At 43.6% G+C, this 14,979-nt stretch overlaps 1 protein-coding gene across 1 annotated transcript in view; it reads right to left on the minus strand.

Annotated features, from left to right (window-relative positions):
- Positions 1 to 543: 543 nt before the first annotated feature.
- LOC145536106 (uncharacterized) overlaps positions 544 to 14,979 on the minus strand; it is a 77,298-nt gene continuing 62,862 nt past the window's right edge. The window contains exon 3 of the mRNA XM_081564717.1: positions 544 to 3,214. Within this exon, the coding sequence (XP_081420843.1) occupies positions 2,645 to 3,214 (570 nt within the window). The 3' untranslated portion in view covers positions 544 to 2,644. The remainder of the gene's footprint in view (positions 3,215 to 14,979) is intronic.

The following is a 14,979-nucleotide window of genomic DNA, read 5'->3' on the forward strand; positions in this document are numbered from 1 at the left end:
TCTCTTGTGGGGTCACCGCTCCTTTTTCCTGAGTCCTGGTGCGCACAAGGTTTTCTGCTTTATTGACCATGCCAAAGCCTTTGACTGTGTGGATCAAAACAAACTGTGGAAAATTCTTCAAGAGATGGGAATACCAGACCACCTTACCTGCCTCTTGAGAAATCTGTATGCAGGTATGAAGCGACAGTTAGAACAGGACATGGTACACAGACTGGTTCCAAAACGGGAAAGGAGTACGTAAAAGCTCCATATTGTCACCCTGCTTATTTAACTTACATGCAGGCTACATCATGCAAAATGCCAGGCTGGATGAAGCATGAGCTGGAATCAAGATTGCCGGGAGAAATATCAATAACCTCAGATATGCAGATGACACCACCCTTATGGCAGAAAGCACCCTTATGACAGAAACGGAAGAACTAAAGAGCCTCTTTATGAGGGTGAGAGAGGGGAGTGAAATAGCCAGCTTAAAACTCAACATTCAAAAAACGAAGATCATGGCATCCAGTTCCATCACTTCATGGCAAATAAATGGGAAAACAATGAAAACAGTGAGAGACTTTATTTTTGGGGGGTCCAGAATTACTGCGGACGGTGACTTCAGCCGTGAAATTTAAAGACGCTTGCTCCTTGGGAGAAAAGGTATCGCCAACCTAGACAGCATACAAAAAGCAGAGACATTACTTTGCCAACAAACGTCCGTTTAGTCAAAGCTATGGTTTTTCCAGTGGTCATGTATGGATGAGAGAGTTGGACTATAAAGAAACCTGAGCACCGAAGAATGGATGCTTTTGAACTGTGGTGTTGGAGAAGACGCTTGAGAGTCCCTTGGACTGCAAGGAGATCCAACCAGTCAATCCCAAAGGAAATCAGTCCTGAATATTCATTGAAAGGACTGATGTCGACGCTGAAACTCCAATACTTTGACCACCTTATGCGAAGAGTTGACTCTTTGGAAAAGACCCTAATGCTGAGAAGGATTGGGGGCAGGAGGAGAAGGGGACGACAGACGATGAGATGGTTGGATGGCATCACTGACTCGATGGACATGGGTTTGGGTAAACTCCGGGAGTTGGTGATGGACAGGGAGGCCTGGCGTGCTGCAATTCATGGGGTCGCAAAGAGTTGGACATGACTGAGTGACTGAACTGAACTGAACTGAATGACAAAGGAGTGGGTTATCTGGTCCTGTTAGGGGCGTTAAGGGTGCTTTAATAATAGACTGGCTGGAGCTGGATATTGCCTGCAGAGGGGGCAGGGTTCTGGTTGTAGGAGTTAGTAAGTGACTTAAGGACAAAATGATAAGAGGCAAGAGACCAGCTGTTCAACAAATGTGGAGTAGAGATTTGATCTGGGGGTATGTTCACAGCTTTAGAAGGGTGGTAAGGTTTGGGCACAAATGGCCTGCAGAGCTAACCTCCAAAGTGGCAAACGTTGTCTTTGGAAGCCCAATTGCCCTTGAAGGGATGCCACCAACAGATGGACTTCTAGCAGGCATTTGTGTGCCTGTCACCTGCCCTAGAGGGTTCACTGAGAGGTGCTGTTGTCACAGATGTTGTAGGAAACATGGAAGATGAAGGCATGAATCTCTAGAGGGATTGGACATTATACAGTATTTTCTTTCCAAGGGCCAGCTGTTTTCTGGTTTGTCCCGGCAGAAGATTGTAGATGCAACACTGTGAGCCCAGATGGGGCTCATGAAAAGAGCATGAAACAGGAGGGATGGAGGCAGGGCACAACTTTTGAAAGAATGACATAGCCCAAGGACATAACATAAACCAATTAAAATCAAAAGGGTCCAAAGTGGCAGTCAAGTTTACTTCAACTAAACCTTGATCCTCAATCTGTAAGCTAGACACACCCAGAGGCACCATGACAGTTCCAAGGCACTATCAAAAGACCAAGGACTGGGTGGTTTCCCAGTTGTTGGAATGATCCTCCCACTCATTAGCATATGAAATTACCAAGCCCATAAAAACTAACCACACCACATTTCATGGCTGCCTCACTCACCCTCTGTGATGGCCCACACTCTGTGGAGTGTGCTTCTCTCTGAATCTGAACAAATCCATTTCTTACCTATCCCTTTGTCTCTCACTGAATTCATTTTGCAATGAGATATCAAGAACCTGAGCTTCATTAGATCCTGAAATAAGGCACCTTGGGTTTTGGCTGGGTTTGAGTCCTTCCCGCAGCATTCGAGTCCCAATCTTGGGTAAACGGTTTCAAGCACAATTTTGGAATTGAGGAAATGGAAAGACGATGACCTGCCCAATACTTTGTAAACAGTAGCATAGATGGAAAGAGGCGCTGAAGGACGGAAGGAAAAAGCAATGGGGAGAACATGCCGAGGAACCCCCTTAATCACCTGCCAGAAAAACTGCTAAGTGCCTGACCTGTGCCCACAATTTTCATTGGCCTGATCCTTGGCACAAAGGAGATTAAGGACAGAAGAACCCTCACCCGCTTAGGCAACAGCTACCAGGGCGCAGCAGTTAGTGGAGCCTTCAGGACGCACTGAAGAGTAGCTCCTGCCAGAGTCCCTCAGTTGCATCCACTGCCGCTTGCCTGTTCACGGGGGGTTCCAGGAAACAAGAAACGAGAGACTGTAAAGGAATTAAGACTTTGGTAGTCATATGTCCCTCTAGCCATAGGGGCGAGGACTTCCTACCTTACCCGGAGGTCTTCTGGAATCTGAGACTGAGCCCGCGTGAGCGTTCTGCCGAGCTGGTTTTGCTGTCCTGGTTTCCAGCACGCTAGGCTTCTTGTTCCTTCCACTGTGCTGGGTTTCCTTCGCGTTCAGCTTCCACAGCGAGAGCTTTCTCCGGGTTGGGCTTCTGCTGTGCTCGGTCTCCACCTCACTGAGGCCCAGCTGAGGTTGTTTCAGCCAGGTGACTTCCGGGTCAGGGCAACCACTCAGGTCCGGATAGTGTGTCACGTCCTCTGTTCTGTCTTGCCGCAGCAAAGATTTGAAAAGGCGGAGCAGTGCTGTTGTTTTTCTTATGGTGATGGGGTTCATTTCCAGGTTGCCTTTGGTCAGTCCTTCTGACTCAGGGTCCTTCCTAGTGGCGCACGCATTGCTCAGCCAAGACCGATGCCAGCGAGGAGGATTCTGGGAGGTGGAAGGACACGTGCCGTCTCCTTTTGACCTTTCCTGAATTCTTGCAGTTGGTGGCGGCTTGTTAGTTCCGTGTTCCTTACCAGGACCTCCTGTCTAAAATAACACGTAAATGGTTACTATGGTGCCTGGCCAGGGTGGGCGGTTTCAGTGTACTTCCCCTAACAAAAGGATTTCATAATAAGCAAAGATAAAGAGTTCCCTGGTGGTCTAATGGTTAGGATTTGGTGTTGTCACTGCCATGGTCCAGGGTTCAATCCCTGGTCGAGGTCTGGCCAACAACAACTAAAAAGGAAAGAATAAATAAGCATAGCAGAAATACAAGACAAAGAATCTAGGAAGCCAAAATGATTTTTTAAAAGAGTTGATGAAAGAAAAGAAGAAGCCACAAATAATAGCAGGAATGAGATACGGGATATAGCCAAAGATAGAAAAGTGTGGCTGGCCAGGCTACTTCCCTCTCCAGTATCATTTCTCTCCATCCTCTCTACTAACAGTGTCTGCATTAGAAGGGGCAGCAATGTGATGTTATAGGTCAAAACGTCATTAGAAGTAGTATTAGAAGATACAGTTGAGACTGTCTTCTAGAAAACAGAGCAAAACACGAGGTAGAAAAACGGGAGAGAAAAGACAAAAATTAGGGGCTCATTCCAGAATGTACTGTATCTAGCTACAAGAAGTCCAGAAAGAGAAAACAAAATGAAAAGGAGAAAATTAAGAAAGAACTAAGGAAACTTTTCCAGCACACATACACACACACGTGTACACATACACAGGCCTTTCCCCATCATCATCTTCCAGATATAGTTGTTTTTGTTAATCTAATCTCTTTTTTTACATTATTTCATGTGAATATTATTCACAAGCTAGCCATCAAGTGACCTATGAATACATTACTTTTCTTTTTTAAAAAAATAATTATTTATTTGGCTGCATCTGGTCTTAGTTGTGGCACATGGGATCCTTTGCTGAGGTGGCTCTTGGGCTTAGTTGCTCCACGGCATGCGGGATCCTAGTTCTTTGACAAGGAATCGAACCTGTGTCACCTACATTGCAAGGCAGATTCTAGCAGGACCTGGAAAGTCCCCCTACATTACTTTTCTTCTTCAACATTTCTTTTGGTCTCTGACTTCACAATTGTCTTAGTTTTTATTTGCTTGATTTTCTATACACCTATGACTCACTCTTTTCCTGAGTCTCTGCTAGAAATATTAGTCTACTTTCAATATATTCCAACACGACAGGTAATTTAGTCATTTCAATTACTTCAGGAAACATCCCTCCAGAAATCTTATGCCTTTCTCTAGTCCAATCTGGACCATTTATTCTCTTGAGCAGGGATCCTCCTTCCTTTTCCTCTGCTGGGTTCCTGTTGTTATATAACTTAAAACTGTCGATCAGCCTTGAGCAGAGGTACTTCCATGGGCATTCCCTTTCCTGATCGGTGGCGGGTGTGTGCGTGCTAAGTTGCTTCAGTCGTGTCTGACTCTTTATGACCCTATGCACTGTAGCCCGCCAGGCTCCTCTGGCCATGGGATTTGGAGTGGGTTGCCATGCCCTCCTCCAGGGGATCTTCCCAAACCAGGGATCAAACCTGCACCTCCTGTGTCTCCTGAATTCTTTTCCGGGGAAACCCGTCAATGAACATAGAGGTGCATATATCTTTTCAAATTAGTGTTTTTGTATTCTTCAGATAAATAGCCAGAAGTGAAATAGCTGGATCGTATGGTAGTTCTGTTCTTAATTTTAGGAAGAGTCTCTACGCTATTTTCTATAGTGGCTGCACAAATTTACGGTCCCGCAATCAGTGTATGGGAGTTTCCTTTTCTCCACATTCTCAACAACACTTGTTTATTTATTTATTTATTTACATTTGTTTTGCCATACATTGACATGACTCCACCATGGGTGTACATGTTTTCCCCTTCCAGAACCCCCCTTCCACCTCCCTCCCCTCAACAACACTTGTTATTTTTTGCCTTTTTGATAATAACCATTCTAACAAGCCTGAGGTAATATCTCATTGTAGTTTTGATTTGTATTTCCTTAAAAAAAATTAGTGATGTTGAGCATCTTTTCATGTGTGTGTTGGCCTAGAGGGGAATCCCTGGTGGCTCAAATGGTAAAGAATCTGCCTGTAATATGGGAGACCCAGGTTCGATCCCTGGGTCGGGAAGATCCCCTGAAGGAGGAAATGGCAAACCATTCCAGTATTCTTGCTTGGAGAATCCCATGGACAGAGGAGCCTAGTGGGCTACAGTCCATGGGGTCGCAAAGAGTCAGACATGACTGATGCTGGCCTAGAAGGGTTATTTACTTGCCTTCCCAGCATCTGGATGGAGGAAAGGGACAAGAGGCAAATGGCACCATCTGCTGTCCTGTAAGAAGAAACCAGCCACGCTACGCTTCCACTTACAGACACTTTGCCGGCTCAGCTCCAAAGGAAGCTGGGAAATAAGGTCTTATTCTTGACGTCCATGTGTCCAACTAGTACTTTGCGGTTATTCCTATTACTAAGGAAGAAGGAAGAATTGATCTCAAAATGGGCAGGTAGAAGTCTCTACCATGATCTAAAACTGAAAATCATAAGACAGCTTAAAAAAAAATCCCAAGCCTATTAGTCCAAACTATCATTGCAAGTAAAACAGACTGTTTAGAGATGAGAATGGTGGCTTCCGCGTAGTGGGAGTTGAGAGATGGGGATGTGTGGAGAGGGAACATGGGATCATAGTTCCCTGACTAGGGATTGAACCTGGGTCCTGTCAGTGAACGCTCAAAGTTCTAACCACTGGACTGCCAGGGAATTCCTGGAAACCGTTGATTATTTTTAACCTTTTTTTTTTTCTTGGAAAGAAAAGTAGAACACACAAACAAATGTGTAGCTTAATATAGTATTTTCAAGCAAACACCCTGGTAACCATAGTGCAGATCAAGAAATAGAGCTTTGCCAGCCCCCTCATCCCCATCCCCTCTGAGGATCCTGGCTGAGTCCCGCCCCCTCCCTCCCCAGGAGACTCCTGTGGTCATCAGGTTTCTTTGTGGTTCACCCCATGTGCACCCCTAGACAGTATCGTTTAGTCTTGCCCATTTTTTATATGTCCTTTAAGTCGGTTTTATCTGCAGTGTCCCTCCCATCTCTTTATTTTCTTTACAACTTATCTATAGAGGAACCCTAGCCCTTTAACTCCGCTGCTCTCTGCAGCCTGCGCGTCTCTGATTGCAAACTCTAAGCGCAGCTCCAGGAGTAACTAACCCCGCCCCTTGGTATTTCCGGCCAACTGGCAGTTGGATGCCCAGGCTTGATCCCACTCACTTTTGATCACGTTGACACAAACTTATGCGGTGGGTGTTTGGCGTCAGGAGGCATATAAATGACGGCTGGTTTCTCCCAGTGGACCTTGAGACCTGTTGATATTCAGTTCCCTGGTCACCCATTCACAAGGGATGCAAAATCACCGTATTCTATTACTAAATGGTTAAAAATGGTCAATTTTATGTTATGTATATTTTACTGTTAAAAAAAAAGTTGAAAAAATGCATGTTTGTCCTACCACTGGTGTATCTAGAAAAAACTGGAAGACTGTCCAATACAGTGTTAATAATGGCTCTGTCTTGGAAGTACCATTGCAGGTGATCGTTTTTTACTCTATATTAATCTGAAAGCTTTTCACTCGCTATATACTAGTATTTTATTGGAATATATTTGATTCACAATCTTGCGTTAGTTTCAGGTGTACAGCAAAATGAACCAGTTATACATATACATATATATCCATCCACACAGCCACTCTTTTTTTAGATTCTTTCCCATATAGGCCATTACAGAGTATTGAATAGAATGCCCTGTGCTATACAGTAGGCCCTTATTAGTTATCTATCTTATATATAGTAGTGTGGGGCTTCCTCTGTGGTCCAGCGGTTAAGACGCCGCACTTCCCCTGCAGGGGGTGTGGGCTCAATCCCTAGTTGCGGGAAGCTCCACGTGCTGTGTGGTCTGGGCAAAAAGCCCATATATATAAAATAGTATGTATATATCAATCCCATTCTCTCCGTTGACCCCCCCCATCCCCTGGTAACCATGCGCTTGTTTTCTACATCTATGACTCTACCTCTGTTTTGTAAATAAGTTCATTTGTACCCATTTTTAGATTCCACGTATAAGCAATATTATATGATATTTGTCTTTCTGTGTCTGACTTACTTCACTCAGTATGACGATCTCTAGGTCCATCCATATTGCTGCAAATGGCATTATTTTCCTTTTTTTAATGGCTGAGTAATATTTCATTGTATGTATGTGCCACATCTGCTTTATCCGTTCCTCTGTTAATGGACATTTAGGTTGCTTCCATGTCCTGTCTATTGTAAATAGTGCTGCAATGAACACTGGGGTGAATGTAGGCTTTTGAATTATGGTTTTTTTCTGGATATATGCCGAGGACTAGGATTGCTGGGTCATATGGTAGTTTTAGTTTTAGTTTTTTAAGGAACCTCCATACTATTCTCCATAGTGGCTGCACCAATTTACATTCCCACCAACAGTGTAGAAGGGTTCCCTTTTCTCCACACCCTCTCCAGCATTTATTGTTTGTAGATTTTTTGATGATGGCCATTCTGACCAGGGTGAGGTAGTACCGCACTGTAGTTTTGATTTGTATTCCTCTAATAATTAGTGTTGTGAATCATCTTTGCATGTGTATTTTGGCCATCTGCAGTATATATATTGTTTTCAGAATATGAAACATCAATAAGGCAATTTCATTACAGATCAAAAAAACTAGAAAGAATAAAAAAGATAGTAGAAATGAATGCATGAATATAAGCCAAAATTAGACTCAATGAAACACTGACTGATCAAAAAATAAAAGAAAGAGAAAAGTTAATAATATTAGGAATGATGAAGTGTTACACTCACTGCCAGCTGCCTTTCCAACATGAATGGTACTTTAAAAATTACATATATACATATATATATATATGTACCTATAGAAATTTGTATACAGTGTGCTGAGTGAAAGAAGCCTGAGAAAAGGTCACATATTGCATGATTGCATTTATATCAAATATTCAGACAGAAGGAAGATTGGTAGTTGGGGGAGCAGAGGAATGGGGAGAAACTGCCTACTGGGTAAAGGGTTTTATATTGGAGGGATGGAAATGTTTTTGAACTAGATAGAGGTGGTGGTTGCACAATATTGTGAACATACCCAATGTTACTGAATTGCTCACTTTAAAGTAGCTAACTTTATGGGATGTGACTTTCACCTCAATGAATTAAAAAATATAGTATGTGATATTAGATATATACTTACACTGTATACACCTTTGAGACAATAGGGTAAATTTGAAAATGAACTGGATAGCCGATGATACTAAGAAATTATTTTTAGAAATTTAGCATGGATAATGACACTGTAAATATGTCCCTCTGTCATTCGGGCCACTGACACCACCAAAGCCCACCCGGAGCTGAAGTTGGGCAACTGCGCTGGTCGTGAAGCTTTCCTCTGGAGCTGCCATGCCCTGCCCTTCTCCTTGGCCCACTGTTCCCTGTTAGCTCCTGCCACTGGGAAGTGCTAGAGGGCAAGCTGAAGCAGAAAAGGGACTTGTTTCTCGGTTCTGTAAGCACAAACTCAGCAGCGGTCTTCTCCTGGTTGTAACGCCTTCAGTGGTTGCCATTGATTCTCTCTTACAGCTTTTCTCTTGAACCAACCTCACCACAGAGTCCTCAAAGACCCTGGCATCGACAGCACCCCCTCTTTAGAGACCTGGGTTCCTCCTCTAAGTTTTGTCAGCTTTTTTGTCTGTTTGTTTCTTTGTATTTTCTTTTCTTGAAGTAGAGTTGATTTACAATATTGTGTTAGTTTCAGGTGTAGAGCAAAGTGATTCAGTTATGCATGTTGTTGTTCAGTCGCTAAGTCATGTCCGACTCTGCAATCCCATTGCCGGCAGCACGCCAGGTTTCCCTGTCCTTCACTATCTCCCAGAGTTTGCTCAAACTCATATTCATTGTGTCAGTGATGCCATCCAACCATCTCATCCTCTGTCATCCCTTTCTCCTCCTGCCTTCAATCTTTCCCAGCACCAGGGTCTTTTCCAATGAGTTGTCTCTTTGCATCAGGTGGCCAAAGTATTGGAGCTTCAGCTTCAACATCAGTCCTTCCAATGAATATCCAGGTTGGATCTCCTTGCAGTCCAAGGGACTCTCAAGAGCCTTCTCCAGCACCACAGTTCAAGAGCATCAATTCTTTGGTGCTCAGCTTGCTTTACAGTCCAACTCTCACATCCATACATACTACTGGAAAAACCATAGCTTTGACTAGATGGACCTTTGTCGGCAAAGTAATATCTCTGCTTTTCAGAATGCTGTCTAGGTTGGTCACAGCTTTTCTTCCAAGGAACAAGCGTCTTTTAATTTCATGGCTGCCGTCACCATCTGCAGTGATTTTGGAGCCCCTCAAAATAAAGTCTGCCACTGTTTCCACTGTTTCTCCATCTATTTGCCATGAAGTGATGGGACCGGATGCCATGATCTTAGTTTTCTGAATGTTGAGCTTTAAGCCAACTTTTTCACTCTCCTCTTCCACTTTCATCAAGAGGCTCTTTAGTTCTTCTTCACTTCCTGCATGAAGGTGGTGTCATCTGCATATCTGAGGTTATTGATATTTCTCCCAGCAATCTTGATTCCAGCTTGTGCTTCCTCCAGTCCAGCGTTTCTCATGATGTACTCTGCATATAAGTTAAATAAGCAGGGTGACAATATACAGCCTTGACGTATTCCTTTTCCTATTTGGATCCAGTCTGTTTTTCCATGTCCAGTTCTAACTGTTGCTTCCTGACCTGCATACAGACTTCTCAAGAGGCAGATCACATGGTCTGGCATTCCCATCTCTTTCAGAATTTTCCAGAGTTTGTTGTGGTCCACACAGTCAAAGGCTTTGGCATAGTCAATGAAGCAGATGTTTTTCTGGAACTCCCTTGCTTTTTGATGATCCAATGGATGTTGGCAATTTGATCTCTGGTTCCTCTGCCTTTTCTAAAACTAGCTTTAAAAGTTGGCTTAAAAGTCAAAATTCAGAAAACGAAGATCATGGCATTTGGTCCCATCAGTTCATGGCAAATAGATGGGGAAACAATGGAAACAGTGACAGACTTCACTTTCTTGGGCTCCAAAATCACTGAGGATGGTGACTTCAGCCATGAAATTAAAGATACTTGCTCCTTGGAAGAAAAGCTATGACCAACCAAGACAACATATTAAAAATCAGAGATATTACTTTGCCAACAAAGGTCTGTCTAGTCAAAGCTACAGTTTTTCCGATAGTCATGTATGGATGTGAGAGTTGGGCTATAGAGAAAGCTGAGCGCCGAAGAATTAATGCTTTTGAACTGTTGGAGAAGACTGTTGAGAATACCTTGGACAGCAAGGAGATCCAACCAGTCCATCCTAAAGGAAACCAGTCCTGAATATTCATTGGAAGGACTGATACCGAAGCTGAAGCTCCAATATTTTGACCACCTGAACAAGAACTGACTCATTTGAAAAGACCCTGGTGCTGGGACAGATCGAAGGTGGGAGGAGATAAGGATGACAGAGGATGAGATGATTGGATGGCATCACTGACTCAACAGACATGTTGACTCTGGGAGTAGACTCTGGGAGTTGGTGATGGACAGGGAGGCCTGGCGTGCTGCAGTCCGTGGGGTTGCAAAGAATCGGACTCGACTGAACTGAACTGAACTGAACTGATAATTGGTTAACTAAGTCAGATGACCTGGGGTATACAGGGCTATACCTAATGATAGTTCTTGACTTAAATTCTTACTTATGATCTTACTAATAATTGCTAGCTATATTATTTTCTATGTCATTTGTTTCAGAAGATTATTTCTTACGTTACCAAATGTGTAATTGAGCCTGTGATAAAATGCTGATATGCAATTCCATATGAGATCAATGTAATAATGTAACTCTAGATATGGGAAGAAGCAACAAGAGGGAACATTTTCCTGGAGCAAGAGGCTAGTAAGACAGGTATGGTCCAGAGACTTTTGCTACTCACAAGGCCTGGTCTAGTAACAGCACATTGAGTGGCCTATCAATGGAATCTTCACTAGACCTGGGAATAAGCCTCCCCTGCACCACAGGTCACAATGGCCATGAAATGCCCCCAGAGTATGGTCAATATGTGGCTATGAAGGGGCCCTGCCAACTGGAAATTGGCATTTGTCAGCTGCCTCTACAAAGATTAAATAATGACCACTGAAGCTGCTGACCTTCAACACCCACTGAAAGGAGTTCAAGGGTGGAGATCAGAAATAAGGCACTCTGTGCTCTGGGAAAAACCCAGAATAGGCATTCCGATAGTCAGATGTTTTCAGGTAAAGATTTTTATGAGCCCAAATTCTTGTATCTTCTCATCCTTAGAGAAACACTAACATCATGAACCAATGTCTGGTCCTGATTCTCCTTTGGTAGCCCCTCAGCAGCTTTTCTACTATTAATCTTTGGGCCGTGTACCTTTAACTTTCTCGTTAAGATTGCTTTTTCTAGAATACAACAAATCTCCAGGTGGTAGTATGACAAGAATATCCCCTGGCCGACACCCAGAGAATGCTGAAACAAGCTACCTTATCATTTCATGGACTCTTATCTCCCTCTGTAAATGCACCCTGACAGAGAGCAAAGGAAACCCAAACCCCTGTACAGCCTGAAGAAGCCAGATCGATCATTGCCCCTTTTCCCTTGAGACTTGGTTCCCAAGTACCTGAGAAGGGAAACAGGTAGATAGTCAGACATGAGCAGGGTATCAAAAGGGGCCAAAGAAAAGTGAAAGTTGCTCAGTCGTGTCCAACTCTTTGCAACCCCATGGACTATACAGTCCATGGAATTCTCCAGGCCAGAATACTGGAGTGGGTAGCCTTTCCCTTCTCCAGGGGATCTTCCCAATGGCCCTAAAAATAGAGGGAGGAATGTGGTGTCCCAAGGATGAAAGAACAGGTTAAAAAAAAACAACAAAAAACCAAGGAGGGCCTTGGAATGCAGGAACGGAAAAAAACAGACCCTTATTGTCCTTCCCTCTCCCCCTCCATGTTGTAGCTATTAACGAATTTCAGGTCCTCCTGAGCAGTATAACCTGTCTCCCCTCCTACCCCATAGGGAGAAGGTATTTGCCTTACTCTTCCCCCACCCAGTATACGTGCCTCATCCAATCAGCAAATGACCCACAAGACCCCTATCCTGCTCCATGTACCCTGGGTATAAAAATGGACCAAGGATCCCTATTCAACATCGGTTCTGGCCTGCTGTTCTAACAGTGTCTCCCACTGTAATAAACTTTATTCTCCTCTCATGCTGCCTCATGTCTGGAAATTCTTTTCCAATCTGTGCACAAACCATGACAGGAAAGATTGAGGGCATGAGAAGGGGACAACAGAGGATGAGATGGTTGGATGGCATCAGTGTGTGAAATGAAAATATTTCCTGCCATATTAATAAATAAGAAATGTCACAGCCATCAGCAATTTCTGGCCTCCCAATGTGAATGAGGGTTCCCAAAACAGCAATTCAGCAGACGCTGCCACGCCCCACGGTGCTTGCTGAGGAGCTGAGGGAATGCAAGAAACAAAGTGAACGAGGAAACAGGATTGGCCCTGGATAGCTGAGGTGCATATGAAAGGAATGAATTCAGTGAGCCCAGACAGTCTTGCATCTTCCCATACATAGAATGCTAAATTCTTTAACTGGATACCTGATCTTTGATGTTCAGACTGCCTGCTCCCTTTGTTGCTAACTTGTATATAGCCTGACTTCCTCTCCTGCCTCCTTAAAGCAGTTTTCTCAGAGCTACTGAGATGCTGTCTCCCGGGCTCGGAGTCCTAAACATTCCCGCCAAATAAAATAACTCTCTATTTTCAGGTTGTGACTATATTTTTAGTTGACTGGACATGGGTTTGAGCAAACTCCAGGAGACAGTGAAGGACAGGAAAGCCTGATGTGCTGTAGTCTATTGTGTTGCAAAGAGTTGGGACACAACAGAGCAACTGAACAACAATTTGAGGTGCTGTCTCCTGTGCTGCCTCAAATAAAACAACTCGCAGTCCTCATTTTGCCTCAAATAAAACTTAACTCACAGCTCTCTTGTATTTTTTTAAGCCGACAGGGCGCAGAGAAATTGGGGAGATTTATGAGATGTTTTGACAGTTCTGGTTTAAGGCTGGTCTTTTGTTCCGGGGGCTTGATGAGGATTAAGGATCAAAACTTGGTGTGATATGGTAAGTGTAGTTTAGGCTAGATGGACACAATGAAGTGTTTCAATCAAGTCTCAGAAAACAAAGAGTTGTTTGATGCTATCTATGGAGATGTTGGGAGAAGGTAATGGCAACTCACTCCAGTACTCTTGCCTGGAAAATCCCATGGATGGAGGAGCCTGGTGGGCTGCAGTCCATGGGGTCGCTAGGAGTCGGACACAGCTGAGAGGCTTCACTTTCACTTTTCACTTTCATGCATTGGAGAAGGAAATGGCAACCCACTCCAGTAGTCTTGCCTGGAGAATCCCAGGGACGGGGGAGCCTGGTGGGCTGCCGTCTATGGGGTCGCAGAGTCGGACACGACTGAGGCGACTTAGCAGCAGCAGCAGCAGCAGCAGCATTGAGATGTTGGTTAGTCAGACTGAACAGAACAATAAAGGTATTTACATTTTTATCTTTCTAGGCAAGAGTTCCTGGGAGAGTTAAGTCATGCTGATAAAGACATCTAAATAGTAAAGGCATGTTAATATAGGTAGTAAACTGTATAGGAATAAGGGTTTCATTCTGAACCACAACCTCTGAATTGGGTTTCAGAGCCTATTTTGGTGACTAAAAGCTAGAGCTTGTCTTTGCATTCCTGCTGTAATAACCTTTAGGATCTTCTAGACAATAGATGCCTCTGGCTTAAAGTGGTAAGGTTCAATTTTATAAAGTATCAACTTGAAAGTACATATCTTTAGCTTTTATCTTCCTACATAAATATGTTCAAGTCTCTCAAATTTTATAAACAAATATCTCCAGGTAACCTGGGGATGCCTGGGGCATTCAACAGTTTCTGTGATTCCCACTGTGCTTGGCATCTCATCTCAGGTGCCTCCTCCTGGCTGACTGGGAGGGTTCTTGACATCACTGCATTTTAGCAGCTCTGGGAATAGCACCTGTGCATGGCAAATGTATACCAACTGCTTGGAGAACTGTATTAATAAAGTAGACAAGGAAGAGGAAAAAGCAAGCAAGCAAACAAAGGCAGTAAGTCTCCACACTTTTTGAAATGGAGGCCCAGAGTCTCTCTGTTTCCTTTGCTCTTGGCTATCTGTCCTGTTTCCTCCACTCCACTGCTTTTCTTAAAATTTTGGATGACATCTAACTACTACTCAGTGGTCACTTCTTAGTCCTTATCTTGCTTGATCTTCCTGCTCTTCTAGAACTGAGAAAGAATTATCAGAAAGGATGAAAGATGATCAGGAAAGCATAGAGTCATGGAAGTCTACAGAGGAATTTTAAGGGAGACGTGATCAACACTGTCAAATATTGCAGAGAAATAGGACCAGGAAAATCATCCCATGCTTTCTGGCAGCTACAGGGTAGTTTGTTTGGGGAGAGGCTTCCTTCAATACTTGCCCAGTGTTTTCCTTCTATATCAGTTTCTACCAATCAACCATGATTTGGATCTACTGACAATGCAAGCAGATGACTATTCTCAAATTAAGGATGGTGGCTACTCCTGTTGACTTATTACTAAATGCAAGAAGTTATTAACCTAAAACAATAAAACAGCCAATTATTTTACTAGCAAGATAGGTTTATTTGGGAACAGCAAAGAACTGCAG

The sequence above is a fragment of the Giraffa tippelskirchi genome, chromosome X (assembly GCF_054371585.1).
Source record: "Giraffa tippelskirchi isolate mGirTip1 chromosome X, T2T-mGirTip1v1.2.pri, whole genome shotgun sequence".
NCBI lineage: Eukaryota > Metazoa > Chordata > Mammalia > Artiodactyla > Giraffidae > Giraffa > Giraffa tippelskirchi.